General features: G+C 54.2%; 1 protein-coding gene across 8 annotated transcripts in view; it reads left to right on the top strand.

The window, feature by feature from the left end:
• Positions 1-27,226, top strand: part of ARHGEF10L (Rho guanine nucleotide exchange factor 10 like) — a 159,927-nt gene that overhangs the window by 92,254 nt on the left and 40,447 nt on the right. For 5 of the 8 annotated variants that reach the window (XM_055260735.2, XM_055260734.2, XM_055260739.2 and 2 more), the window contains 9 exons: positions 1,052-1,197; positions 3,280-3,294; positions 3,551-3,732; positions 6,622-6,737; positions 7,297-7,424; positions 8,929-9,029; positions 17,429-17,550; positions 23,488-23,574; positions 24,714-24,937. In XM_055260735.2, coding sequence (XP_055116710.1) covers positions 1,052-1,197; positions 3,280-3,294; positions 3,551-3,732; positions 6,622-6,737; positions 7,297-7,424; positions 8,929-9,029; positions 17,429-17,550; positions 23,488-23,574; positions 24,714-24,937 — 1,121 coding nt within the window. The remainder of the gene's footprint in view (positions 1-1,051; positions 1,198-3,279; positions 3,295-3,550; positions 3,733-6,621; positions 6,738-7,296; positions 7,425-8,928; positions 9,030-17,428; positions 17,551-23,487; positions 23,575-24,713; positions 24,938-27,226) is intronic. The other 3 variants (XM_055260736.2, XM_055260740.2, XM_055260743.2) reach the window with 1 other exon arrangement.

The following is a 27,226-nucleotide window of genomic DNA, read 5'->3' as shown; positions in this document are numbered from 1 at the left end:
GAAAAAATCCCCGTTAGAAAAAAGACGTTTTCCCAGGGGGTCCCTGGATGGGTTGGTGGCCCTGACACTAGCAGGGGGGGTCTTGATATCCAGCCTGACGTTGGCAAACGCCTGCTTGGATGCCTGGGGTGTGAAAGTCTTTGTCCTCAGAGGGTGGTGGTATTGACTGGCAGGTCTGTTCCAACTCTGTCATGAGGCCACCTAAGAGGCGAGACAGGTCAAGGCTTTCAACAGATTGGGGTGCAGAATGGGGTCCCCTGCACAAGGCCACGCCTGCTCTACTGTGAAGACTATCACAGACAGTAGCTGTCTATGGAGCACACATACAGGGCCAGCCTCTCAGGCCATGACCCGTGTCATCACACGTGACCCGTGCCATCACACGTGACCTGTGCCATCACACATGACCCGTGCCATCACACATGGCTGGTGCCCAGAAGGGCCCCATGCTTGCTTTCATGTTCTGCCATGGCCATCTTGAAATTCATAGTCACTTTGAACAAGAGCCTGTGTTTTCATTTTGCACAGGACCCCAACAATCATGTAGCCAGACCCGGTCACATGTTCATTACCTTGTGTGATCTGAGTAGTAGAGATATCTGACCCCACTTGGTAGCTGAGTAAACTAAGGCTTGGACATGTGAAGTGACCTGCCCGAGGGCTTCACAGCAGGAGTGGGGACAGGGGCAGAGCCACCTCTGTAACTCCAGAGCTGTGTCCTTGGCAGTGGCAATCAGGCAGAATCCCTACAGAGAGGGGCTGGCGCTGGCTGGCTCACCTGAGAAGGGGGCACTGGCTGCTGGGCCCACGCGGATGCTGGTGAATGCTCAGGCTCCCCAAGGCCTCCCCAGAGAGGAGGCCCCGACGTGTGGTCCTCTGGTCTTCCTCCCCAGTGCATCTTGTCACCCAGGGATGGAGGGAGTGGCTCCACCTCCTCCACCTCTCCCAGCCTCAGTCTCCCTTTCTGCACCATGGGAGGATTCTGGGTCTCCGGCGCGGTAAAGCTGCCGGGCCGCGCTGCTGATGCTGACCTTCCCTGCCCCTCCTCCAGCTGTTGACCTCAGGCCAGCGGCAGCTGCTCCTGTGTGAGACGTTGACGGAGACCGTGTACGGTGACCGCGGGCAGCTAATTAAGTCCAAGGAGCGTCGGGTCTTCCTGCTCAACGACATGCTTGTCTGTGCCAACATCAACTTCAAGTAAGTGGCCCTGGGTTGGAGGGGGCAATCACCCCTCCCTGGAGACCGCATCCTGCCCTACTCCAGTCTCTCGGCCAGCCGCTCTACAGTGGGACCCCACGTGAGCTTGGTTTAGGCTTCCAATATTCCTCTCCCATCCCTCTGGGCCTGCTCTGCCGCTGGTCCCCAACGCTGGGAAGTACCTGGAGCAGTCATCGGGGGCAGCCCTCAGCCTCGGGCACACAGCTGTCCATGGTACAGAGTTGTTTGTTTTGGAACCCTGCAGTTGGTGACTAAACAGTGGTTTTGTCCACATTGAAATTCAAGAGATTCTTCCTTGTGTCTACCCCAGATCCCTGCGGCTTTAACTCAAATCTGTTTTGCTCTGGCCAGATAGCAGAATTTCTCAATGTGAGCCTTTGCCTTTCCCCCACAGACCGGAGCATCATCATTGGCCCAGAGGAGCCTGATTTGCTGGTTCTGGGCCAGGGGTTGTGGAAATGCCCGGAGCCCGGCTGCTGGGCTGTGCCTGGGAACCGGAGCCCTGGTGTGGGGTGAGGGTGAGGCTTTAGGCCAGAGCCTGAAGATACGGCCCATCAGTTGCTTTAGGCTCCTGGGTATCTTATGTTTTACTAACACAGGGAGCCCACACCGCGGGTGAGACATAGGAGAGATCCAACCTTCTGGTGCCTGGCTGCCCGAGGCCACGTGGGCCTGGCGCTGGGGCTTGGGCCCTGCCATTCTCCAGCCTTCCTGCCTTGCCCAGCTCACCGGCTCGCATCCCCTGCTTGGTCCTGCAGGGGACCCTGTATCAAATGCTCCCTGAGAACTTCAGCTGTGGTTTTTCTAGCCAGGCTCTTAGGAGAATCTCTGCTTGTCAATATTTGACAAGACTTTATTTTATTTTATTATTTTTTGAGACGGAATCTTGCTCTGTCTCTCAGGCTGGAGTGCAATGGCATGATCTCGGTTCATTGCAACCTCCGCCTCCCGGGTTTAATCAATTTTCGTGCCTCAGCCTCCCGAGTAGCTGGGATTGTAGGCATGTGCCACCACACCTAGCTAATTTTTTTTTTTTTTGTATTTTTATTAGAGACGGGGTTTCACCATGTTGGGCAAGCTGGTCTCAAACTCCTGACCTCAGGTGATCGGCCCGCCTCGGCCTCCCAAAGTGCTGGGATTACAGGCGTAAGCCACCGTGCCCCGCCTTGACACCACTTTAAAAAGCATCACAGAAGCAATAGTATGGCTACAATCACCGAAATCCAGAAGGGAAACAATCACCTCGGTGGAATGTGAATCCCAGCATAGCTCTCCTGCCTCCCAGCTGAATCAGTTCTAGGCTCTGTACCGAGTCAGCTTGGGCCTTCCCGGGTTTGGTCACAGACTAGGTTTGGGGATTTTCCGTGGTTACCGATCACGAGTCCTGGAAGGCGACAAGCAGGGCTGTTTCAGGACCTGCGCACTCATTCACCATCCACCCATTTGTCCACCCGTCTATGAATCCATTGAATGTAGACCAAGACCTGGCTCTGTGCTGGTTCACACCTAGAATAAGACCCAGCCCCTGCCTCCAGGAGCTCAGGGCCTGGTTGGGGACTCAGGCAAGGAAGCCTCTGTCACAGATGGGTCTGGGCAGGGCTTATGGCTGACCCATTCATTCATTTACTCACTCACTCAATCAAAGATGGTAATTCTTCAGTCCCATTTATATGCTGGGCACTGTGCGGTGCCGGCGGTATGATGAATACTCTCTCTGCCTTCCTGTTGCTCTAGCGCAAAATGCAAAGTGGGGTGCTAGTGGCCCGGTTTTGGGGAATCAGTTTGGGTGATTTGGGCTGAGTCACTTCACTTGGCTGAGGATCAGTGTCCTTGTCTGGGATCATCTAAGCTTCCTAGCGAGGCTGTTGTGAGACCCAGAGACGAAGGAAGGCCCGCTTCTGTCCACACCTGGCCTCTGATGCCCTCACTCCCCGCAGGAGGCTGTCTCTCCTTCTATATCCGATGCCCAGCCCCATGGCCGGCCCCCAGCGGGGTCACAGCCCCAGATTAGCCACTCCATTGTAATAACAACCTCCCTTTCCTTCTTGTCTTTTTTCCCAGGCCTGCCAACCACAGGTACGTGGTTCAGGGGGCTCCGGGGCTCTGGGGCGCTGGTGGCGTGTGATTCTGGATATGGGGCTGGGGCCTGGGCACCTGGTGCTTCTACCCTGGCGAGGGCTCCCTGCTCTGCCTGGCTTGGTTTTGGCCTGAGGTCTTGCGCTGGGGCTGCGTGAAGCCTGGCTGAGCTGGTGTGGAAGAGCAATGCCCTGGGCCAGCCCTGGGGCGGAGTAGCTGCGGCCTCTCCAGGGCCTTGTCCTCTCTGTCCCAACAGGGGCCAGCTGGAGATCAGCAGCCTGGTGCCCCTGGGGCCCAAGTACGTGGTGAAGTGGAACACGGCGCTGCCCCAGGTGCAGGTGGTGGAGGTGGGCCAGGATGGTGGCACCTATGACAAGGACAATGTGCTCATCCAGCACTCAGGCGCCAAGAAGGCCTCCGCCTCAGGGCAGGCTCAGAGTGAGTACCCCCTCTCTGTGCCCTGCGTTCGTCACCCTCGCTCTCACCAGCCACAGCCTGGGCTGCTCCTACCCAGGCTTGGCCCCATCTTGGGGACCCCTACACAGGCTGATGGGTGGCTTGGCCAGGAAGCTCTTGCTGGTTTTGCAGCCCCACCCTGGACCAAAACGCAGAGCCACGGCCTCACCTGGGTGTGCGCAGGTACATCTCCCAATCCACACACTTTGTTCCACCTCCACATTAGCTGCCACACACTCTTCTGCTGTGCCAGCTACCTGGCTGCTCTCCCTCCCTCCTCCTACCTGGGCCCCCTCCCTGTCCATCCTCTGCCCATCCCCAGGGCTGATTCTTCAAAACGCAGGTCAGATCAGTGTGTGTCATCCCGCCCCAGTGGCTTCCCATTGCCGGTCCTGAGGGTGCCCCACCTGCCTCACTCACCTCCCTCTGCCCCTTCTCTCTGCTGCAGCCATGCCGGCCTCTCTGGACTCCTGGGTGGGCCACGCTCCCTCCCACCACGCCCTCTCCAGCCCGTGCCTTTTGCCAAGTACTCTCCTGCCATCCTGTTTTTGTCTCATCTGCGCTTGGCTCAAATGGCACTTCCTCAGAGAAGCCTTTTCTTGTGCCCTCATGCTGGGCCAGGTTGCCCCTCCTGTGCTCTCGAGACCTCTGGTGCATTTTCCCCTTTACGGGTGATTGACCGGTTGATGTCTCTCCTCTCAGCCTGGCTGCAGCCCTGTCCGGGAGCCTAGGGTACGGTGGGCGTTAATAAGTGTTCCTTGAATGCATGCAGGATGCTAAATTGCAGGGCTAGCAGAAAGGAACCCTGTGCCAGGGGCATCTTCCATGGGTGAGAAAGGCACTGGGGTTTCACTTCCCCCTCTGTCCACTGTCTGACCCAGGAGGTTGCCTCATGGGCCACCCACAATTCTGGAAATTCTGAGGGAGTGATTGCACCACCTACTCTTGCCGTCTGGGTGCTGGTCCGGGACAGCTGTGCCCACTTCCAGATACCGTCTCTTTCTTCAGCTCTGCCGGGTAGGAAGAGTCCTCTGCCCCACGTGCCTTCCTCGGAGGCACCTTCTGCCCCGGCTCGACTGCACTCCCTCGCCGCTGCTTGGGGCACAGGGTTCCTTTCTGCCGACTGTGCAGTCTGGCATCTTTCATGCACTCCAGGGACGCTTAGGGTATCCCTCCTTTGGTGACGATGATGTGTCTGTGGCCACATTCCTCAAACCAGAGTCACGTACTGCCATACCCCTTCTAAAGGAGAAAGAAGTTCTTGTGGAACCCTTCATTATATTGTTATTCAAATATATACAAATGCAAAACTCCCCGTAATCAATTCCTTCTGCTTATAGCCCATGAAGAACCATAACACCAAAACCAAATCACAAATTGAATAAAAATAACGCTACAAAACCATAACATTCAAATTAACAGCATTAATGTAATGTGATGGATGATGTTGTTTTGCTGAAACCAACTTGCTCACAGTGTGGATGTGGCGCAGGCCCTGGTGGAGCAGGTTTCTCTGCATTTTCTTGCCTGTGCCACAGGATGCCCTGTGGGGATCTGCATTTCCCATGAGCTCCCCAGTTTGGGTCACTGCAGAACCCTCTGATGTGAGCGCATTGTCCACATCCCAAGCTTGCCATGCTCTTTGCTTGTTACCTGGTGATCATTCGGGTGCCATAGTCCATGGAAGCCTTGATACCAGGCAGCAGAGTGTGGCTTTAAACTCATTCCACACAGGTGACTCAGGATATGCACCTGTTTTTCAGATAATTATCTAAATGAAAACCCCAAATAAGGCTTCCCCTCCACTCCCCTGGGACTTCACAAGACCTCAGTGTGCAAAACCATGGCCCAGAGAATACATTCCAATTCCTAGCCCGGTGTTCAAGTCCTTCCCCATCTGGTCCTCCTGGACCCTCCTGCTCTATCTCTAGCTGCCGCCCCCTACCCCCATCTCACCCTTACTCCATCTGTATCATCAATGGTGATCTGGGCCCCTCACCCCATCACTGTCCCACCATGCTGATATCTTTCTCCCCACCACCTCCTACCACCCACCATCGTTAACTGACTGCTTCCTCCGCCACTCGTCCTGCCCAGGTCATAAGGTCCGGAAGAATGGGGACCCTGTCTGTCTTGCTTACTGCCGTCTCCAGTCTCTAGCATGGAACCTGGCACACGATAGGTCTTCAGGATGTCTTTGAACAACTTGCTGTTCATGGGCTGCCTCAAACCACAGTGCCTTTGCACACGCTCTTGTCTTTCTCTCCTGGCAGTGCCCACCACACTTCCAGCCCCATGCAGGCCCCTCCTCTCTCCCAGGCACAGCTTGCTCTTGGTCTTGTGGTCTCATACAGCCCTTTGTACAGACTGACTGTGGCCTGGATCTCAGGCGTTACACTTCACTCTTGAAAGGATCTGGCTTCCCAGCTAGTCTGGGCGCTCCGGTCAGGGTAGGGACCGGATAATGTTACTTTCTGGATCTCTTTTTTTTTTTTTTTTTGAGTTGGAGTCTTGCTCTGTCGCCCAGGCTGGAGTGCAGTGGCACCATCTCGGCTCACTGCAAGCTCCGCTTCCCGGGTTCATGCCATTCTCCTGCCTCAGCCTCCCGAGTAGCTGGGACTACAGGTGCCTGCCACCATGCCTGGCTAATTTTTTTCTTTGTATTTTTTAATAGAGATGGGGTTTCACCGTATTAGCCAGGATGGTCTCGATCTCCTGACCTTGTGATCCGCCTGCCTTGGCCTCCCAAAGTGCTGGGATTGCAGGCGTGAACCACCGTGCCCCGTCTCTGGATCTTTTTTGTTGTGAGCAGGTGCTTGGCTTCTTGTTAGTGGCTTCACCTGAGCCTGAATTGGTCTCTTCTCTGCCCAGATAAGGTGTACCTCGGCCCCCCACGCCTCTTCCAGGAGCTGCAGGACCTGCAGAAGGACCTGGCCGTGGTGGAGCAGATCACGCTTCTCATCAGCACGCTGCACGGCACCTACCAGGTACGTGGCCTGGCCTGGCCTTTTTGGCCTGAGCTCCCTGGTGTGGGCAGTGCTTGGATTCAGAAAGCTGAGTAGGGAGGGTCTCCTCTCCTTGCCCATGCCCCCAGTGTGCTCCTGGCTTCTGAGCTCCTGTAGGCAGCCGTCGCTGCTGAAGCTCAATGTCCCTGCCTGGAAGTCTCTTTTGCGGCCCCTGGTTCGGGTGCATCCTCTGGTTTGGGTTGAGCGGAGCCTGGCTGTGGGGCCTTTGTTTGTTCTCTGCACAGTGGCCATTCCATTATGTGGCCCCTCCTGGGCCTCTACCCAGTCTGGAGGGGAAGCTGGCTGTGATGGCATGTCCCTCTCAGAGGAGGGCTGCCAGGTGGGATCTGAGCACAGGGCTGGGAAGCCTGGGGCATGGCGAGCTGGTCTCCTGCGTGGGGCTAAATGTGCAGCCTCAGTGAGGCTCCAGGACTTCTTCAGTTCCTCTTCCTGTGGGGTGCTGTGATTCCTATAGGATCTGGTGTGGCTTTTGGGGAGCCAGTGGGCTGCGTGGTGACCTCATTGGCCTCCTGAACCCTAGAACCTGAACATGACTGTGGCTCAAGACTGGTGCCTGGCTCTGCAGAGGCTGATGCGGGTGAAGGAGGAAGAGATCCACTCAGCCAACAAGTGCCGTCTCAGGCTCCTGCTTCCTGGGAAACCCGACAAGTGAGAGGAGGGGGTCTTGGAGGGAGGGCTGCTGCCTCTGCTGGGCTTCCAGTGGAGCAGGGGATCCAGAGAGGGTACCTGGAGCCCTCTTATTTGTCAAGATGCCGTGGTGGGAGTGGATATGTAGGCATCGTGGGCCATGTCTGGGATAGCACCTGGTATGTAGTAGGTGCTCATGAAAAGACCGTGGAATGAATGAATGAATGAACACCCTGGTCATGTCCTGGATAAGCCTGGCCCACTGTTAGGATACTCAGACACTCTGCTATTGGTCAGTTCCATTTGCACTGTGTCCTTTTCAGTCACATCAGCCTATCTAGGCCCCCAGGCCAGGCCCTGGGTTTCCTCTCTCTGGACCCAGCCTCCCCCCAGCACCACCTTGCCCCCCAAATGCCCACCACAGGAGCTGTGCACAGTAGACCCCAACTGAGGTTTGTGGAACTGATGACAGACGTAGCTGTTCGGCCTGGCAGAGACAGGGAAAGGTATCTTTTTGGTCTTCCTGAGGCTTTGTAAGTTGGGTCTTTTTATTTCCATTTTACAGATGAGGAAGGTGAGGCTCAGAGAGTTACAGGAGAGGCCGAAGGCCACATCGTGAGAGGCAGAGCTGGGTCCTGATGAGGTCTGATTCTGAAGCCCAGGCCAGTGCAATGAGAGGGCTCAATGCCCAGGTTTTGGCCTCCAGGGTGGGGTGAAGGTGGGGATAGAGTGTCACAAGCACAGTGGCTGCAAGGAAGAGAAGATTGGAGCACTATCATTTGAGGTAGGACCGTGGGCTCAGTCCCCCAGGGGACCATGTGCGGGAGTAAGCAGCTTTGAATCTGCCGCCTCCCTGCCGAATGGCCTGCCTGTCTCCCTTCTTCCGTCTCCCTTCTCTCTGCCTCTCATTTTCCACGTGCACCTTAGAGGCTTGTGACACTGCCCTGCCCACCTCCCAAAGGGCTGGGAAGGCCCCCACTGCTCCGAGGTGAGAGGACAGCGTAGTGACAACAGCAACCTCTGGTTGCCCCAAGCTGGTGCTTAACCTGATTCATTCATTTCTTCATTCATTCCTGTGTCCACTCAGCAAACATTTACTGAGCAACTGCCCCATGCCAGGTGCTGGGAACAGACCCGAGTGAGACCCATTCCTCCCTCTAGAGGCACATGGTCAGACATGTAAGGTGTCTAAGGCCTGTGGACAGCTGACCGCTGACCAGGTGGAGTCGCAGCCTGCAGAGGCTCTGCCGGGCACAAAGCCAGAGGCTCCTGGAGCCAGGCTGGGGAGCGTGGCTCGGCCACTCTGGCCAGGTACCTCCCTCTGGGGGCCATTGTGGGTGGAGGGATTCCTCCCCCAGGGGACCGAGGCTTTGCCAAGCCACTGACCTCTTTGGCCATGTTTTGGGGATGCTCTGACCAGACCTCCTCAATCTCGCATGGGTTGGAGGAAGTACTACGTGGCAGCCGGGGGAGCCTGGCCTTTGTGCGGGTACTCACATATGCACTGTAACCCTTCTCACCACAGGTCCGGCCGCCCCATTAGCTTCATGGTGGTTTTCATCACCCCCAACCCCCTGAGCAAGATTTCCTGGGTCAACAGGTTACATTTGGCCAAAATTGGACTCCGTGAGTATAGCCCCAGGGAGAGTGCCTCAGGGGGCAGGGGTGCGGAAAGGGGAAGTTTGGGGTGTGTGAGGGTACAGGATGGGTGTTCAGGGTCAGTGGGGGGTGCAGGGAGGCTTCTGAGTGGGAGGCAGGCGGTGCGGTGGTGAAACAGCTGGGGCCAGAGCCGGAGGCTCTGCTTTGTGACCCTGGACAAGTCACTTTCCCTCTCTGAGCCTCAGCTTCCCAATCTAGGAATTGATGGAACTTGATAGAAAGTAAATTAGTGGTTGCCAGGGACCTGGGAGGAGAGGGTAATGGAGAATGACTGCTAAGGGTTTTTTGGTGGAGGTGATGAAAATGTTCCAAAATTAGATGGTGGCGATTGCTCAACTCTGTGACTACACCAAAAATCAGTGATGTGTGCACTTTAAAAGGGTGCATTTTATGGTAACTGGATTATATCTCAATAAAGCTGTTACCCAGAAAAATGATGCAGGTTGGACTATACTGATTCTCAAAGACCAAAGACCTCGTTACTATGTTTTTCTTCCTGTGCACCCCATGGTATGAATACAGACACATAAATGGATATTTACATGCACTTTTCTGAGTATTTTTTGTGCATCTTTTTCATTTCACACTCACGGTAGCCCTAAGAGTTAGGTCTGTTTAGAATCTCTTTTTCCGTTGAGGATTTTGAGGCCCAGAGAGGTGTGGGGACTTGCCTGAGGTCACACAGCAGGAAGGGGCAGATCTGGGCTGCAGACCCTGGGTGGCCTGACTCCAAAGCCCAGTCTTGATCCCCATCCATTCTGCTTCCTCGGCTTGGCAAGAGTCTGTCTGCAGACTGCATTCATTAAGTTATAATTACTTTACTTGTCCATTTTTTGAGTTGGTGAGAGGCTTATGTCCCCTCCAGATGGAGCTATTATTCCCTATGATGTACTACAGTTCCCATTTGCCGACACCAGCCAATAGCAGGAACATTTGTTGTTTTTGTTTCTGGTATGATCTTTCTATAGAGAAGCACACATTTTCAATAGGTTTTAAAACATTTATGGAAGGCCGGGCGCGGTGGCTCACGCCTGTAATCCCAGCACTTGGGGAGGCCGAGGCGGGTAGATCACGAGGTCAGGAGATCGAGACCATCCTGGCTAACATGGTGAAACCCTGTTTCTACTAAAAATACAAAAAATTAGCCTGGCACATGCCTGTAGTCCTAGCTACTCGGGAGGCCAAAGTAGGAGAATTGCTTGAATCTGGGAGTTCGAGTTTGCAGTGAGCCAAGATCACGCCACTGCACTCTAGCCTGGGCAACAGAGCCAGACTCCATCTCAAAAACAAAACAAAACAAACAAACAAAAAACATTTCTGGAAAGAAGTCAGGACCTTTGGCTGGGTGCGGTGGCTCACGCCTGTAATCCAGCACTTTGGGAGGCTGAGGTGGGCACATCACCTGAGGTCAGGAGTTCGAGACCATCCCAGCCAACATGGTGAAACCCCGTCTCTACTAAAAATACAAAAAAATTAGCTGGGCGTGGTGGCGCATGTCTGTAGTTCCAGCTACTTGGGAGGTTGAGGCAGGAGAATCACTTGAACCCAGGAGGGGGAGGTTGCAGTGAGCCAAGATGGTGCCACTGTACTCCAGCCTGAGTGACAGAGTGAGACTCCGTCTCAAAAAAAAAGAAGAAGAGAAAAAAAAAAGTTAGGACCTTTGCCACTGGTTTTCATTAATTGAAAAAACTATTGAGACTCTACATAATTTTGGGCATGGGGGAAGAATAATGACAAAAACAGAGAGATCTCTGCTCTCAAGGAACTTAGATTTATGAGGGGCAGGCAGGTGGACATTAAATAGGGAGCAAATCTGCAAGCAGGTGTTATGCTGTGCACAGCATAGAGCTGGGCCGGGGCTGCCATCTGGGGGACACCTGAGGCGGGGACCTCAGAAGCTGCACAAAGATCTGGTCAGAGTGATCCAGGCATGGGGACCCCAAGTGCAAAGGCCCTGAGGTAGGGACAAAAGGAAGCCCAGAGTGGCCAGCACTGGCAAATGAAGGGGAGGGAGGTAGGTGGGTGGGTGTGTTGCGGGCAGGTTTTCTGGGAAGCCGGGGAGAGCCATATGGGATTTGTTCTGGGCATGATGGGAAGCTGTGCATTATAGCATTGAGAGCTGGATAATGTCCCGATCTGATTTTCATTTAAGTGTGTCATTCTGGCTGCTGTGGGGAGAGAGTGTGGGACGGGCAGGTGTGGAGGTGGGGGCGGGAATGGGGAGGGGTTGCCTGTGGAGGAAGCTGGACCAGGCTTCTGCTCAGCCCATCCCTTCTTGGATCCAGGGCTGATATTGCTCTGGCCTCAGCTGCGTGTTTCTGGGTGACCAGAAGGCCTTTGGAGGGTGCAGAAAGGGTTTTAAGCGGAAGCTGCCCTGTCCCTGGCAGGAGACTTTGGGAATCCTGGCCCTCAGCAAGGCTAATGTGGCTTTCCTGCCCCTTGGGCCATGCACTCCCCTCTCCAGCCCATGCATCACTTCCATCCTGGGAAGTGCCCAAGCCCCATGTGTACACCTGCTTTAAAGGCAGATGAATGTACTGTTTGAACCGCATGTGCTTTGCTGCATGGGGCTTGGTGCTGGAGGGATGGGAGATGGCGATTCGGGCAGCCCCAGCTCTCGGCAGCCTGTGAAGATGCTGGGCTGCCTTATCTCCACACAGCTTCACTGCAGCAAAAGTTTTAATGGAAGAAGAGTCATTTGAAATCTTATTTGAATGCCTGGGTTCCCCTGGGGCTTGAATAATTTGTTTCTTTTATTTTGCCAGTATTTTTTTTTTTTTGTATCTGCAGTGCCTGGTTTGGGAGGGGACGATAATATGAGCCTGTTAGAAATAGAATATGTTAAAACATTTATTCACAAAGGCTGTTATTCCTTTATTTTATTTTCTATATCTTCCTCCCTCCCTGACTACAGTGTGTCAGGATCATAATCTGAAGATAGAGAAAGGAGAGGGATGTGGTGGGGGAGCCTGGGATCTGGGAGAGGGGATCAGCTCTGCCCTTCGGAGGGGCAGGGAACCCTGGGGAATCTGGGGACCCCGTTCAAACCCCAGCATGGCCACCACCATGCCGTGTGGTCCTGGGAAAGGCAGATTCCATCCCGAGACCCAGTTTTTCTATTTGTGGGTTGGACTAGATGTCCAAGGGCCCTGTTGCATTCTTTGGCACACAGGAAGGTTTGAGAGGCAGTCAGAAGTGGTCCTCAGCACCATGGGAAATGGAGCCAGACCATGTGGGTTCCATTCCCAGCTCTGCCACTGACCAGCTCTGTGATCCTGGCAAACTAACTCTGAGATGCCTTGGATTTTCCACCAGAAAATGGGGAAAATGCCAGTGCTGCCTGCATAGGGCTCTCATGAAAATGTGGGGAGATGGTGCATGGAAGATGCCTAGACAGCCAGCTCTTGGCACATAGGAGCTGTGAGAGGGGCTCCTAGGTCAAGGAGTGTCTGCATTTCAAATGGGAAATCGCCTTTCTGAGGTCACGCGCGATTTAGTACAGGGCCAGGATATCTTCCTACCTCTTCAACCGGTTAGGCTCTTGTTGGTAAAAGCTCCAGAACAGGGCTGCAGATGGAAGGTCCCAGAGAAGGAAGAGGTGAGGTGGGGGCTCCCTGATTTCCCTTCTTGTACCCTCCCCCGCCACCGCCTGCTCTGCTCACAAAGCTGCATTGCTGCCTCTTACCCTCCCTGGGCCCTTGGAGCTCCTCCCACCCATGGCCCTCCTCATTCCCACCTCTCAAGGGGACATGGGCCTGGCAGGCCATGGCTAATGCCAAACTCACAGGGACATAACCAGGTGGCCCAAGGCAGTGAGCCTGAGCGCAGGGCTGGGCCCTCCCTTGCCACCTCTCATTTGGTTTAGTTTTCCGGCCCATAGTCGTTACACTGATGCCAGTATTCCTTCCGGGATGACTCCAGCTGCCGGGTCCTGAGCACAGCCCTGGCAGAGCGTGAAGTGTGTTCTAGACCTCGTCATGTCCTTTAACCCTCGCTGCTGTCCCACAGGCTGGTGCTGGGATCTGCCCACGCCCTGCAGCTGGAAGGGATGGGTCTCCTCTCCAGGAGTAGGGCCGAGGGCATGGCCTTGGAGTCCGACCCTGGTTTTACCCCAGCTGGGAGACTGTGGCTACTTGCCTGGCCTCCCTGGACACCAGTGGCCCTCTCTGTAGGGGACAGGTGGTTGGATGAGATGCCTGCTGAGGTCCAGCCCAGCCTGACATCTGTGGCTGTGGCCAGCAGCATCTCCATGGTGCTGGGGAGGTGTGAGCGGTATCTTGAAGGTGGCTTTAAGTTTGGGAAGTTCGGGAAGAGCAGTAAAGGCACGATACTGGGACTGAGCCCAATAAGTCTGGGAGGCAGGTCCGGCTGGAGAAGCAGGGCAGGGCCCGCAGTGGGCTTAGCTGCCCTCAGTAATAGCAACGGTCAGACCATGAGCAGCAAGGACAGTGACCACCATGGCTGCTATTTCCGGAGTGCCTGGTGTCTGCTGGTCATGATATATATGATTTCCAGTGCTCACAACTCCAGATGGCTGGAGTTCTTTCCCCCATTTTCTAGATGAGGCCACAGGCTCAGAGAGGTAAGTACTTGGCTCCGTGTCACATAGTGAGTTGGAGACTGAGGTGGGATCTTCCCGGGCCCTTCTAGCAGATCAGAGGGGATTGTTCTGAGGGTGATGGGGGATCTGCAACCCTGGAGCTGCTCCCTGTGTCCCTTGGGGAACTCTCGTGCCCAGGGGGTGTTGGCAAACAAAGCCGGGTGCTAAATAAACCCCCACTTAGCGTCGACTGGAAATCACAGCTCTGCCGTCGGTGCCAGTTCTTAATGTCACTTATCCCAAGCGGGCTTTCAATTTTCAGCGACAGCAGCCTTCTAATTTGGTCTCCGCCACTCTGGTTTTGTGACGGGAACAATGGCAGTGGCAGATGGGGAGCAACGACTCCATTTTCTCGTAACGTCCCCAGTCACAGGCAGGGAAGGCACCATCTGGAAGGAGAAGGTCAGATCATTAAAAAAAATACGTATGAATAAATTGCCAGGACTTGATGGGCTGTGGGTGTTCGGGGAGGAAAGTGAGGAGCTGAGCTCTGGGCACCTTGGTGACGGGGGCTAGGGCAGGGAGATGCTCACTCACTCAGCTCCTACAGGTTGTGGGGTGAGGAATTGGGGGTCCAGACCAGAGCTCTCTTGGCTGGTAGAGGTGAGGGTCTGCCTGACTGTAAGTTCCTTGAGAGCAGGGACAAGCTCTCAAATCTGGCCTATCTTTATTTGCTGCCCAGGGGCTTGTCCAAGAGGCAGCATGGTGAGCCTTGGCACACTAGGAGAGGCTAGGAGAGCCGTGCTGCCCCGGGACGAGCTGCGTCACAGGCACCATGCAAGGCGCCCCCGTGGGTTAGTTCCTTGGCATCTAGATCTTCCCCTGCTTTCCCCTTTACTCTGCTGGCCAGTGTGGAGTGCGGATGGAAGCACCTGTCTCCCGTGATGGCTGTGAGGATGCAGTGAGGCAGTGTGGAAACTGTGAGGTGCGGGGCACTTAGAGGTGTCTGTTATGGCAATGCGCGTGCCCTGTGCGGTCGTGCCCTTTCCCTGAGGGTCTCTCATGTTGGCCTTTCCTCCCTGGTGTCAGGGATCAGGTCTTACATGACTCTGTTTCCAGGGCCCAGCAGGGTAGAGGACCAGACATGGAGGATGCCTCTGGGCCCATTTAGGAAACGAGTTCACCGCTCAGTGATTCAGGCCGGGGGGTGTGAGCCCGCCGGGTGCTGGCGCCTTCACATCATCGTGCCTGACATTTGGGAGTGTCTTTCACTTCTCAAATAGCATCCTCACCTGCCACCTCATTCCAGCTTCTCTTGCTGTGCCAGCATTCAGATGCCACCTCTCTCGGGCAGTGACGGCAGGAGGGCTGCTCTCACGGTGGTCCTTCCTCACTCATGTCCAGCCCTTCTCTCTGACCCGGCAGGATCTCTTTGATGAAAGCGAGTCAGATTAACGTTCGTGTCATGGGAACATCTGACAAACCTGGAAAATGAGGCTCTGAGAAAAGAGACTTTTTGTTCATGTCCCTAAATGTAGTGATGGTCTGTGGTGGGTCCAATCCTGCGTGAGTGGGTTGGGTGAGGTGTAGAAGGAAATAGGGTGGGAGGTTTCGACCTTCATAGAACACTGGCATGGTGGGGGAGCCCCTACCTCCATGTGCACACACACGCACGCATGCACACATGCACATGTGCACACACACAAAGGAAGAAGAGCCACACTGGTGTAGGAGCAGGGAGTAGCTGTGAGAGGTGTGATACCCTCCAATGGGCTGAGACGGCAGGTGGTGGAGGCCAGGGCATGGAGACATGGGCGGTGCAGGCCTCTCTGAGAAGGAGAGGAGCCAGCCCTGGGGAGCTGAGAGACAGCGTTCCGGACAGCGGGAATCTCCGGGCCCATCCTGGTGAGGTTGCTGAGCACAGTCTAGCGCGGTGGAGCCGGTGGCCGAGGGAGGAGGCTGGGGAGGGAAGGGGCCTTCGCGGCTCTTCCAGGAGAGTTTGGATCTTATTCTGGGTGGACTGGGACTCCACTGATGTTTCCAAGCAAGGGAACGGCGAGGCCAGGTGTGAGTTTTAGCAGGATGGGCCTGGCTGCTGAGCGAAGATGACTGTAGTGTCAGGGGGCCCCAGTGTGGCTGGCGGGCACTCTCAGGCTGACCTGGTCCCTCCTAGGGGAGGGGCAGGCTGGCTGTAGGTCCCAGCTTCCTCTCTGTCACAGAGGAGTGCGTGGGGTGGGGAGGCTGCATCACAACAGTTCAGTCTGTGACCTGCCCTTGTGGCTCCGGAGCTCTGGGTGCTCCTCAGCTTGGGGTCACTGCAGTAAGTGGCCTCTCTTCCTTGGGCCACCTGTCCACAGCTCTGGCTGCCTGCAACAGAGCTACTCCAGCATCACCGTGCCCACAGGCCTTTGCGATGGAGCATCAGTGGGCGCGGTTGCTGAAGGCTGCCTGGTTTAGTCCAGATAATTCAGTCTTGGGTGTCAGATCTAGGCCTGAATCTGGGTGCTGCCCCCTAGCCATGGCTGTGGCCTGGCCATGTTACTAAATCCCTGAGTGCCAGTGTCATCCTCTGTGGAGTGAAAATAATGATTCTGACTGTGCTCAGCAATTGTGAAGACTAAGCCAGGGCGTAGATGGTGGCACTCAGTGTGGTGCCTGATGTGTGGGTACATAGTAGGTGGTATCTTCATCATGCTCATCCCTGCTGTGGGCTTCCTGGAAGGGAGTCCTCACAGGGAGTGTAAAGAAGGAAGGGATCCTCCGCAGGGAGAACTCTTCAGGACAGACGGTGGTTCATTCCTCCCTCCTTCCTTTCATTCATTCTTTCCAGCCATGTTTTCCAAGCACTCACTATGTGCCTTGCAGTGTGCTGGGTGTCAGAGGACAGTGGTGAATGAGACAGTACAGACCACCACTGACTACAGCTTTGATATCAGAGACTTATGGAAATGGACCACGGATGATTTTAGATTGTTATGAAGGTTGTGAGGAAAGTAAGACAGGTCTTTAGAGTGATTCCTGAGAGAAGGGGCAGCTGTAGTCAAGGTGGTCAGGGAGGACTTCTTGGAGGAGGGGACGTGTGAGCAGAGCCCCGAGCCATGTAAAGGAGCCTCCACAGAGAACGAGGTTTAGCAGATGCTCTTTAGCACGGTGATCTCCCATGGTGAGTCCTGGATCTAGGATTGGGGTAGGCATCTGTACTTGTAACAGGCCCCTGGGAGTTTTGAGGCACAGCTAGGGTGGGTGAACCAGAGGCAGATGGCTTCCTAATTTCAGGGTTGTCTTGAAGGAAGCAGGAGTGTGATTCTTCTGCATTTCCATCACCACCATGGTCAAGTGTGAGTGCCACAATGGCGACCTCTTGTCCTCTGATCATTCATGGTCTATCTCCTACTCTGCAACAGAAATTCAAGGCAACAGGGGTCTGGACTCTGTTCAGCATCTTAACATTTTTTTAAAATCCTTTTACATCTATTATTTCATTTGATCCTCACAACAACCACAGGACGAAGGCATTTCTAGCATTCCTATTTTCTAGGCAAAGAAATCAAGGCTCAGAGAGTTGGGGTGACTTGCACAGGGTTGTTCAGCAGTAGGGTGGTCAAGCTGGGACCTTGTTTTTCAACTCCCTGCCTGAGACCCTGGCCACGGCATCACTCCTGAGGCTGGCTTTCATCTCAGTCTGGCAGGAGTAGGGTGGGGAGTGACTGGATGGGGCCAGGCCTCTGGGGCCTGCGGTGGCTCCCTGGGGCTTAGAGGGCTCCTCATGGCCCAGTTGGTCCTTGGACTCTGACCAGCTCTACCCACCTCCTTCCTCTTGCTGTAGGGGAGGAGAACCAGCCAGGCTGGCTATGCCCGGATGAGGACAAGAAGAGCAAAGCCCCGTTCTGGTGCCCGATCCTGGCCTGCCGCATCCCTGCCTTCTCCTCCCGGGCACTCAGCCTGCAGGTGAGTGGAGCAGATCTTGCTGAGCCGACCTCGAAGGTGGCTGCGGCTCCCCCTCGCCTGGGAGAACCAGAGTTTCCAGGGAGCGCCCACAGCAGGGAAGGCTCAGGTTCCAGCTGCGGCTTCTAAATTCTTACTGACAGACTTGGTCAAGCCTTTTTGTTGCTTTGGGAATCAGCTTTCCCACCAAAAAAATGGAGGTGAATGACCACTGTGGGTCAAGTGAATGGAAGATTCCATTATTTTGAGATAATAAACAGCAATGATCTCATCTGTTGATGGCATGGCTCCAGGTCATGCCGAAGTGGCTGTGCCAGCCACTGTGGGTTGGGTGCTTTGTGGTCTGCCAGGCGGGAGCCGGCTTTGGCGCAGGGATTGCCCTCATCATGGGATGCTCCAGCGCCATCAGGCCTCCCGTGTATTGAGCACCTGCTGTGCCCCCTGGTTCTTTCCTGCTATTCTCTTATTTTAATATCTATAAGAAGCTTGTGAGTAGTTGTTTCTCCATCCATTTCACAGATAAGGAAACTAAGGCTAAGACAGGTGCTATGATTTTCCAAAAAGGACATAGCTAGTAAGAATTTGAACCTTGCCCTGCCTGATCACAACACCCAGGGTCTTAACTGTGAAGATGTTCAGCCCCCATGGGTTACCTGCCCTTATACCCTGTCGTAGCTCGCCCTCCATCTGGAGCAATTACTGCCTCCCCTTTCCCAGGGAGATGAGGTCATCTCAGCTCCAGGGATGGGAACACCAGTTGGGGACCCAGGCCCAGATTGGTGAGCCTCAAGAAATGTGCTGACTGGGCTGTAGACTGGGGATCTAAACAGCTGAAAGAACAAATCCTTGAGATGTGAGTTCGTTTGTTCACTTGTCCATTCTGCATGTAATTTTTTGAGCACCTGTTGTGTGCTAGACCCTGGAAATACAGTGGTGACTAAGACATAGAAGGTCCCAACCCTTATGTAGCTTTGAATCCTAGCAGGGAGAGAGAGAGGCAAAAACCCAGCAAACCAAAGGAAATAGAAAAGAGTGAGGTGCGTAATAAAGACATCGGGGCCACAGTAGATACGTGGGTGGGTTGAGGTTCAGAGATGGCCTCTTGGAGGAGATGGCATTTAAACTGAGAACTGAATGGCAAGAAGGATTCAGCCCAGAGATGGGAACAATATTCCCGGTAGACAAACGCACACAGAGGGTGCAGCAGGAACAGTGGGGGAAGCCAGACGAGGCAGGAGGAGAGAGGGCGGGCCCCGAGGTCAGCTGGTGGGTGAGCTGGACCACGCCAGCCTTGCAGGCTGGGTCAGCTTCGGATTTCGTTGTCAGATCAGTGAAAAGCCTTGGAAACAGGTGTTTCCCAAGCTGGGGACTAGCACGATTTGATAATATAGTTTGCATTTTTTGGATCCTTCTGGCTGGTGTGTGAGAGTGAATTGCAGATAAGAATGGATACCAGGACTGAGCATGGTGGCTCATGCCTGTAATCCCAGCACTTTGAGAGGCTGAGGTGGGAGGGTCACTTGAGTCCAGGAGTTTGAGACCAGCCTGGGCAACATAGTAAGATCCCCATCTCTACAAAATAAAAGTAAAAAAAATTAGCCAGGTGTGGTGGTGCGAGCCTATAGTCCCAGCTACTTGGGAGGCTGAGGTGGGAGGATTGCTTGAGCCCAGGAGGTTGAGGCTGCAGTGAGCTGTGATTGCACCACTGTCCTCCAGCCTAGGCTACAGAGTGAGACCCTGTCTCAAATAAGTAAATAATACAAAAGGAATGGATGTCGGCTGGGTGGGGTGGCTCACGTCTGTAATCCCAGCATTTTGGAAGGCCAAGGCAGGTGGATCACTTGAGGTCAGGAGTTCGAGACCAGCCTGGCCAACATGGTGAAACCCTGTCTCTACCAAAAATACAAAAATTAGCTGAGCTTGGTGCACACCTGTAGTCCCAGCTACTGGAGAGGCTGAGGTGGAAAAATCACTTGGGAGGCGGAGCTTGCAGTGAGCTGAGATTGTGCCGCTGCACTTCAGCCTGGGTGACAGTGAGACCCTGTCTCAAAAAAAAACAAGAACAATGGACCTGGAGGGAGCAGCTCAGAGCTCGGCTCAGGGTCCTGCTGAGACGTGGCAAGACTTGATGTGGGCAGAGGCCAGGGCTGTGACTGGAGTAAGGCACCCTTGCCTCAGGCACAAAATTTCAGCAGATGTAAAAAATCTCAATAATTAAGATAAATACTATTTTAATGCAGCACTTAAATATAATCAAATCAGCAAATTTCTGCTTGTGGTTTGGCCGCTCTTTTTGTCTCTTGATACATAAAGGGCCAGGATTAGGGTGAGGCAAGTGAGCCAGGGTCGCGAAGTCAGGGTGAAGTTTTATCTGTATTTAAACTTTTAAATAATTATTCATCGTGGATTTTTTGCATTAATATTGATTTTTTTAAAGTTGCCTTACTCTCTCTCTCTCTCTATATATTTATGTGACTGAGTTTTTGGTACCCTTTTAAATTTTGTACCCAAGCTAGGTGCCCCAGTCTATCACCCTAGTCCCGGCCCTGGTGGAGGCTGTGGGCAAGGGAGGTGGACACATTGGGGATGTGTTGGGGTGGGACTGGCTTAACTGGTGATAGATGGTGTATGCCAGATCGGGGGTTACCTGTGGGCCCCGGGGCCTTGGGCTGGAGGCAGCGACCATGGAGTGGGGAGTATCAGGGCCCACTGTGCCTGCGGCCAGCTTGGCCTCAGCACATCCCTGCAGAAGGCTGGCCCCGCGTGACTTTATGGTGGGCACTCGATTCTCCTGTCTCCCCCGGGGCCTTGGGTCTCTTGAGAGCACAGGATGCAGGCCGAGCCCTGACAGATCAGACCTCAGTGGTGGAGTCACAGACTGGCCACCGCCTTCGAGGCCTCCCCAAAAGAAACCCCCATCCAGGTGGGGAGCCTCTGCCACCTCGAACCTGGGGAACCGGGGCCTACGAACCTCCTCAGTGCGAGCTCTCGGGGCCCGGGAATACGTAGGCCAGAAGCATCCTCAGTCCTGCTGGCCCCGGCTCACTGTCTCCTGCGGAGCGCCAGGGCTAGTGGAGGGAGGCGAGTGACTCTCTGTGGCAAGGGGCCTGTGGAGCTCCCAGAAGCAGGAGCAGAGCCTGCCTGGCCGCACTTGCTAGGCCTCAAATCACTGTCCCCCTCCGCCCATACCCTACCCCCCACACCTCCAATCCAGACAAATGTGCCCCATCAGCTGTATGCTGGCAGCCTGATGAATTAGGGCCTTGGAGTACCAAGGCCCTGTCCAATTACTGCAGAAACAGATATGACTGTGTGAACCTCTGCCCAGGCCCCTTTCCAGCTCACCACGTTTCCAGGTGGTCCTGGGGTAGGGGGTGAATCCAGCTCTGGCTGGCCTCATGGCAACCAGTGGCCCAGACTATTTGTCTAGGGAGGGCTTAGGCTGGGCAGAGGGAGTTGCTGGCCACAGTGTAGACAGGGTCAGCACTCTTGTACCAGTGGATGAGGGTGTGTGGGGTTCTTTCCTTCAAGGGATCAGGGGTGTTGGGGCAGGAGGCAGGAGTAGGTCTCTCGTCTGTGCTGACAGTGGCCCCTGCCCACGCTGGGCCACACCAAGGCCTTCTGACTCAAGGGAATCAGCTGGGAGTGTGAAGGAGCATCAGCAGGGGCCACCTGCTTTGGATTGAGTCCCAACAGTGTGACATCAGGAATGCTGCCTCAGCTCATGGTATCTTAAACTAGGGTGGTCACAGCACCTTCCTGACTGGGTCAAACATGAGGATTAAGGATATGATTTGGGTCAAGTGCTTAGCCAGTTACATGAGATGCGCTCAGTGGTCAAGAAATGGAAGCAAACATCTGAGGACACCCTTGTCCCCAGGAAGGTGAGGACACCGGAGTCTATTCTGTGGCATTTCTGAAGGCCTGACTATAAGGGTGTCGAAGGTTCTTCTTGGACCCCTGGCTCCATCCAAGGGGGAATGTTCTCGCTGGAGGGGCAGCAGGAGGGCAGGGAGGGTTCAGCACAAACCCATTTCCCTGATGGTCTGTCTCAGAGCCTACCTGGGGACAGGGCCTTGGGGATGGGGCTGGGGGTGCTGCCTGCTCTGAGATGCTTTAAAACTCGAGCACCTTGGGAGCCTAAGGGGTATAGCCCAGACCCACAGGGGGTCTGTGGCCAGGCTTGCTTAGGCCAAAGCTCACCAGCCCATTGGGCTGTGTCTTGACCTTCACCGACCTCAGCCAGAACTACTGTTGGTTGTGTACCCTGTCTCCTGCTCATCTGTGATAGCTCCGCCCTCATAGCCTTGCTCTGATGATGAAATGAGCTAAGGTGTGTGAAGTGCTAGAATATCCCATGGGAAGCCCTTGGTAAGCCTTAGCAGCTGCAGGGTACTGGGTACCTGGCCCTGGGCCGGGTGCTTTATACTTTCCCTCTCCAGTCCGCATGGCCATCCTGAGAGATTTCAGGGTCTCTGCTCTGCAGGTGAGGACCTGATTTGTTCATTACCACCCAGATGGTAAACACTGAGCTGGGGCTAGAGCCGGGTTGGCTGTACCTGAAGCTGCTTCCCTTCACAGCCTCGCGCTCCCCTCTCTTCTGCATAGGGTGACTTGACTTCCCAGTTTCCTGGCACAGGCAAGACATTTAGGGCCAGGGCCTTGCCCGTGAAGGAGCCATTTGAGTTTTTTCCACCATCTTTGACCCGGCTCTGTTGACTCAGCTGACATCGGGGCCCACTGGAGTTGCCATGGAAATGCCTGAGCAGGGGCTGCCGTGGCCTCCTCTCCACCAAGGGAGCAGAGAGAGTGTCAGCCCAGCAGGAAGGGCATGCACCCTCAGCTAAATGCAGCCACCGGAAAGCAGAGAAGACAGGGAGCCCGGGGGCCAGGCTTAGCGAAGCCCCCTGCTCTGAATGTGAGGACCCACTTTTTCAGCAGGCAGAACTGGGGCCCCAGGGTGCCAAGGCCTCTGGCATGCAGCCAGGCTTCTGGGGTAAAATTCAACCAGAATAGAAAGAGCCCTGAACCAGGTGTTGAAGGTTTGAATTCTAGCCCTCACTCTGCCACTAACATGCTGTGTGACATTGAGCCAGGCACGCCTCCCTCTGACCTTCAAGTTGGCATCTGCTAAATGAGGAGGCTGGATGAGGTGACCTCTTAGGGCCCTCGCCCATGGCCGTTAGAAATTTTGTTAGAATATTCTAACAATGGATCCGGGGACGGCTGGGGCCTTCAGCACCAGCAGAGGGCAGCAGCTGCCTGGAAAAGGGCCCAGTGGTCTGCTGCATCCTCCCTCCAGCCAAGAGCTGTCTCTACTCTGTCTTCTCCTTCAGTGTGGCCCATGAGTGGGCCAGGCCATTTCCTAGAATTGCTGCCCCGGCCAGAGAGAGGGACTGGCCAGGTCTAGCTCAGGAGACAGGCCTCAGAGAGAGGCCACCCAACACGGGGTCTGGGGCATCTGATTCAGGGGGGAGCAGGTGGAAGGTGGTTACTGGTGATAGCGGCGACAGGCTGAGCCCTGGTTTCTGTGCGTGGCCCTCACAAGCCGCCCAGCCCTGCCACTCACCTCCTCTGTGGTCTAGGGCAGTCACCTGCCCTCTGTGACCCTCATTTCCCTGTCTGTAAAATAAGGAGGGGTGGGCATTAGTGGCTTTCAAGAAACCTTATCTGGAAGCTGCTCACTTTCAGAGACCCTGGGCTGATACAGAGCCTCCTGTAGGCCTCTTCTAGCCGGAGGGTTCTAGGAAAGGAAGAACAAATGTGAGCGTGTAGGAACTGCCTGGAGAAGCAGGCGCTTGTGAAGCATGTTGCTTTCCTGGCCCCCACCCACAGGGATTCTAATCCAGGGAGAGTTGGATGGGGCCTAGGAATCTGCCAAATATTGGCATCTGGGCACCTTGAAGATTAACCTCACATGTACCGTCTCTGTCTCTGCAGCTTGGAGCCCTGGTCCACAGTCCTGTCAACTGTCCCCTGCTGGGTTTCTCAGCGGTCAGCACCTCCCTTCCACAGGGCTACCTCTGGGTGAGTCACCCCCTGCCCAGCTGGGCATTCTGGCCTCAGGACAGGAGTAGGGAGAGCGGCACCTGGGAGGGGGTGCTGGAGACAGCAGCTGCCTGCCTCATCTCATGCAGCTTCATCCAGCAGGGTCTTCCTGGGCGCCTCTGGTGCCAGGCACTGCATTTGGAGTTGGGAGGTGCAACCTCATCTGGGGGAACAGAAAACCAGGGAGCTAATAAGAGAGTGTGCCTTTTGCAAATGGTGACAGGGCTGAGAAGGAAGTGAAAGGGGGAGCTGTGCAGAGGGCCTGGGTCTCAGGATCTTCACCCCTGAAGTCAGGAGGCAGGGCTGGCTAGTGCCCTACTCATGCAGACATTCCAGGCCACCTTTCTATCCTTGGGCTTCCTGGCAAAGCCTCTGTTGATTCAAGTGAGGTACCCTCCACTATGTTCCTTGTGCTGCAAATTGTGCCCTGTCATTGCTGCTCCCCTTCTGAGAGTGATTTGTTCCTCATCATTTCCCATGATCTAGCACATGGTATATCCATCCATCCATCATCCATCCATCTATCCACCCACCTATCCATCTATCCATCCACCCACCCACCTACCTATCCATTTATCCATCCAACAAGAATATATATTTGATCCATCCATTTATTTATCTGTCCCTCCATCCACCCACCCACCTACCCATTCATTCACGTATACATCCTTCCATCTATCTGTCTGTCATCTGTCTACCCATCCATCCAGCCATCCATCCATCTATCCATCCATCCAACAAGAATATATTGAGTATGTATCTATCATATGCTAGACACAGAGGTAAAACAATGGCCAACACAGAGAAGGGCATTTTAAAGGGAGGGAGTAGATGTTTACTTTATATTGTTTGAAATGCACCCTGCAGAGGAGGAAATAGAAAACTGACTGAGTATTTAGTCCACCTTAGCTCCTTACCTGATTTCCTGTGGGCCCTGAAGCTTATTTGTTGCCATGGCAGCTGGGGATAAATGACCTTTGTGACGGCAGGATGTGTGTGGGCAGGAGAAGGGATGCTTCTCTCAAGGGATGGGGTCCTTGGGAAAGCAGGGGCTGAGGTCCTCCTCTGCTCCCTCCTGTGGTTCCCACCTGATGGGCTCTCTGGGTCTCTGCTCCCAGGTTGGGGGCGGACAGGAAGGCGCAGGGGGCCAGGTGGAAATCTTTTCCTTGAACCGGCCCTCACCCCGCACCGTCAAGTCCTTCCCACTGGCAGCCCCTGTGCTGTGCATGGAATATATCCCGGAGCTGGAGGAGGAGGCGGAGAGCAGAGACGAGAGCCCGACAGCTGCTGACCCCTCGGCCACAGTGCATCCAACCATCTGCCTCGGGCTCCAGGATGGCAGGTGAGGGGCCCGGAAGGAGGAGTGAGAGCAGCCTCTGCAGGGCTGGGCAGTGGGTGGGGGCTGTCCCTGTAGCCTTCCGGATCTGCCTGTTGCCCACCAACATTCTCTGCCCCGGTCTCCAGGAAGGTGGGCACCAGAGCTGCCCAGTGTGGGAGCCAAAGTGTCGGGAGCTGCCTGCAGTGTAGTTGCCTGGCTCCTCCCAGGCAGAATGGCTGGTGGAGGTGGATGCTGGCTCTGCTGTCAGCCAGACCTGGGTTTGAATTTCAGCTTCCCCACTTCCTTGCTCTGGGTCCTGGGCTCATTTAACCTCTCTGAACCTCAGTTTCTCATCTGTAAAGTGGGGACCAGAATCCCCCATGCAGGGCTGCTGTGAGAGCCCACCGAGACACAGCCACGTGAGGCCTTCAGTCCACTTAGCTGTCATTGAATGTTCACCATATGTGGCCCCCATTCCCCTTGCTGAGCAGGGTGAGGGTTCCAGGGTGTTTCCAAGTCAAGAAGTTACTACTGGCAGAGGGGGCTGCCTTCTGTAAGACATCTGGGGCTTTGTGAGTCAGCAAAACCCTGACTCAAAGCAAGGAGGCTCAGGGCAAGCTGTGGCCTGTGCAGGATGGGTAGACCACCTCCCGTAGCAGAAGGCGAGAGGGAATGTTCATCCTGTGCACTGGGAGGTGAAAGTGAGGATCAGTGAAGATCTGAGGTGGGCTGTGCCCCGAGGAGTCCAGGGCCTGGCACTGCTGTGTCCTGTCCTCCCTGCGTCTCTGTGCACTCCACCCCCTCCTAGAGAGCAGGAGACGAGATGAGAGCATGTTTCCTGAGCACCTACTGTGTGCTGCTCAGAAGTGAGCCTCATAGCCACTCCTCTGTAATGCGGAGGTCGTTCCCTCCCCTTTCCCACACAAGGAAACGAGCCAGGAGCAAAAGCTAAGGTTACTGAGGCCAACTGGGAGCCACTCTAAGCTCCGCACAGTCCAGGACTGGCCTACAGCCAAGTGCCCAGCCAGGGCCTGGACCTAGGAGGGGCCTTCCAGAACTTGCTTTTTACCCCCCAAAGAAACCACATGCCCATTAAATCTCCCTCCATTCTCCTGCTCCCCACCCCCACCCAGGAAACCACTAATCTACTTTCTGTCTCTATGGATTTGTCTCCTCAGGACATTGTATAAATGGACTCACACACTATGTATGTTCCATGTAAATAGGCTCATACTCCATGTATATTTCATGTAAATAGACTCACGCTATGTACATTTCATGTGAATGACTCACACGCTCTGTACGTTTCATGTGAATGACTCACACACTATGTACATTTCATGTGAATGGACCCACACTGTGCACGTTTCATGTGAGTGACACACTGTACATTTCATGTGAATGACTCAACACGCTATGTACATTTTATGTGAATGACTCACTAGGTACATTTCATATGAATGGACTCACACTATGTATGTTTCACGTGATTGCCACACACTATGTACATTTCATGTGAATGACTCACATGCTATGTACATTTCATGTGAATGACTCACTTTGTACATTTCATGTGAATGACTCACACGCTATGTACGTTTTATGTGAATGACTCACTAGGTACATTTCATGTGAATGGACTCACACTATGTATGTTTCATGTGATTGCCACACACTATGTACATTTCATGTGAATGACTTAGACGCTATGTACATTTCATGTGAATGACTCACTGTGTACATTTCATGTGAATGACTCACACGCTATGTACATTTCATGTGAATGACTCACTAGGTATGTTTCATGTGAATGGACTCACACTATGTATGTTTCATGTGATTGCCACACTATGTAAATTTCATGTGAATGACTCACACGCTATGTACATTTCATGTGAATGACACACACTGTACGTTTCATGTGAATGACTCACATGCTATGTACATTTCATGTGAATGACTTGCACACTAGTACATTTCATGTGAGTAGACTCACACTATGTATGTTTCATGTGAATGACTCACACACTATGCATGTTTCATGTAAATGGACTCAGACGCTATGTGGCCTTTCCTGTCTGCTTCTCTTAGCATCATGCCTGCAAGATCCATCTGTGCAGCATGTGTCAGTACTTTGTTCCTTTTATCGTGTTGAAGTAGGCATCATTGCCCCATTTTACAGAGAGAACTGAGGCTTAGCAGTCCCCGGTCTGTCAGACTGGAAAGTGGCACGTCTGGATTCGAACTCAGGTCCATGTGACTCTGAAAATAGCTCTCTCAGCACCTTTACTCTGCTGCCTCTGGAGCCTCCCT

The sequence above is a fragment of the Symphalangus syndactylus genome, chromosome 22 (genome assembly GCF_028878055.3).
Source record: "Symphalangus syndactylus isolate Jambi chromosome 22, NHGRI_mSymSyn1-v2.1_pri, whole genome shotgun sequence".
Classification (NCBI taxonomy): Eukaryota; Metazoa; Chordata; class Mammalia; order Primates; family Hylobatidae; genus Symphalangus; species Symphalangus syndactylus.
Note: the sequence above shows the minus strand (reverse complement) of the source record. Positions and strands in the feature narration are given on the sequence as shown.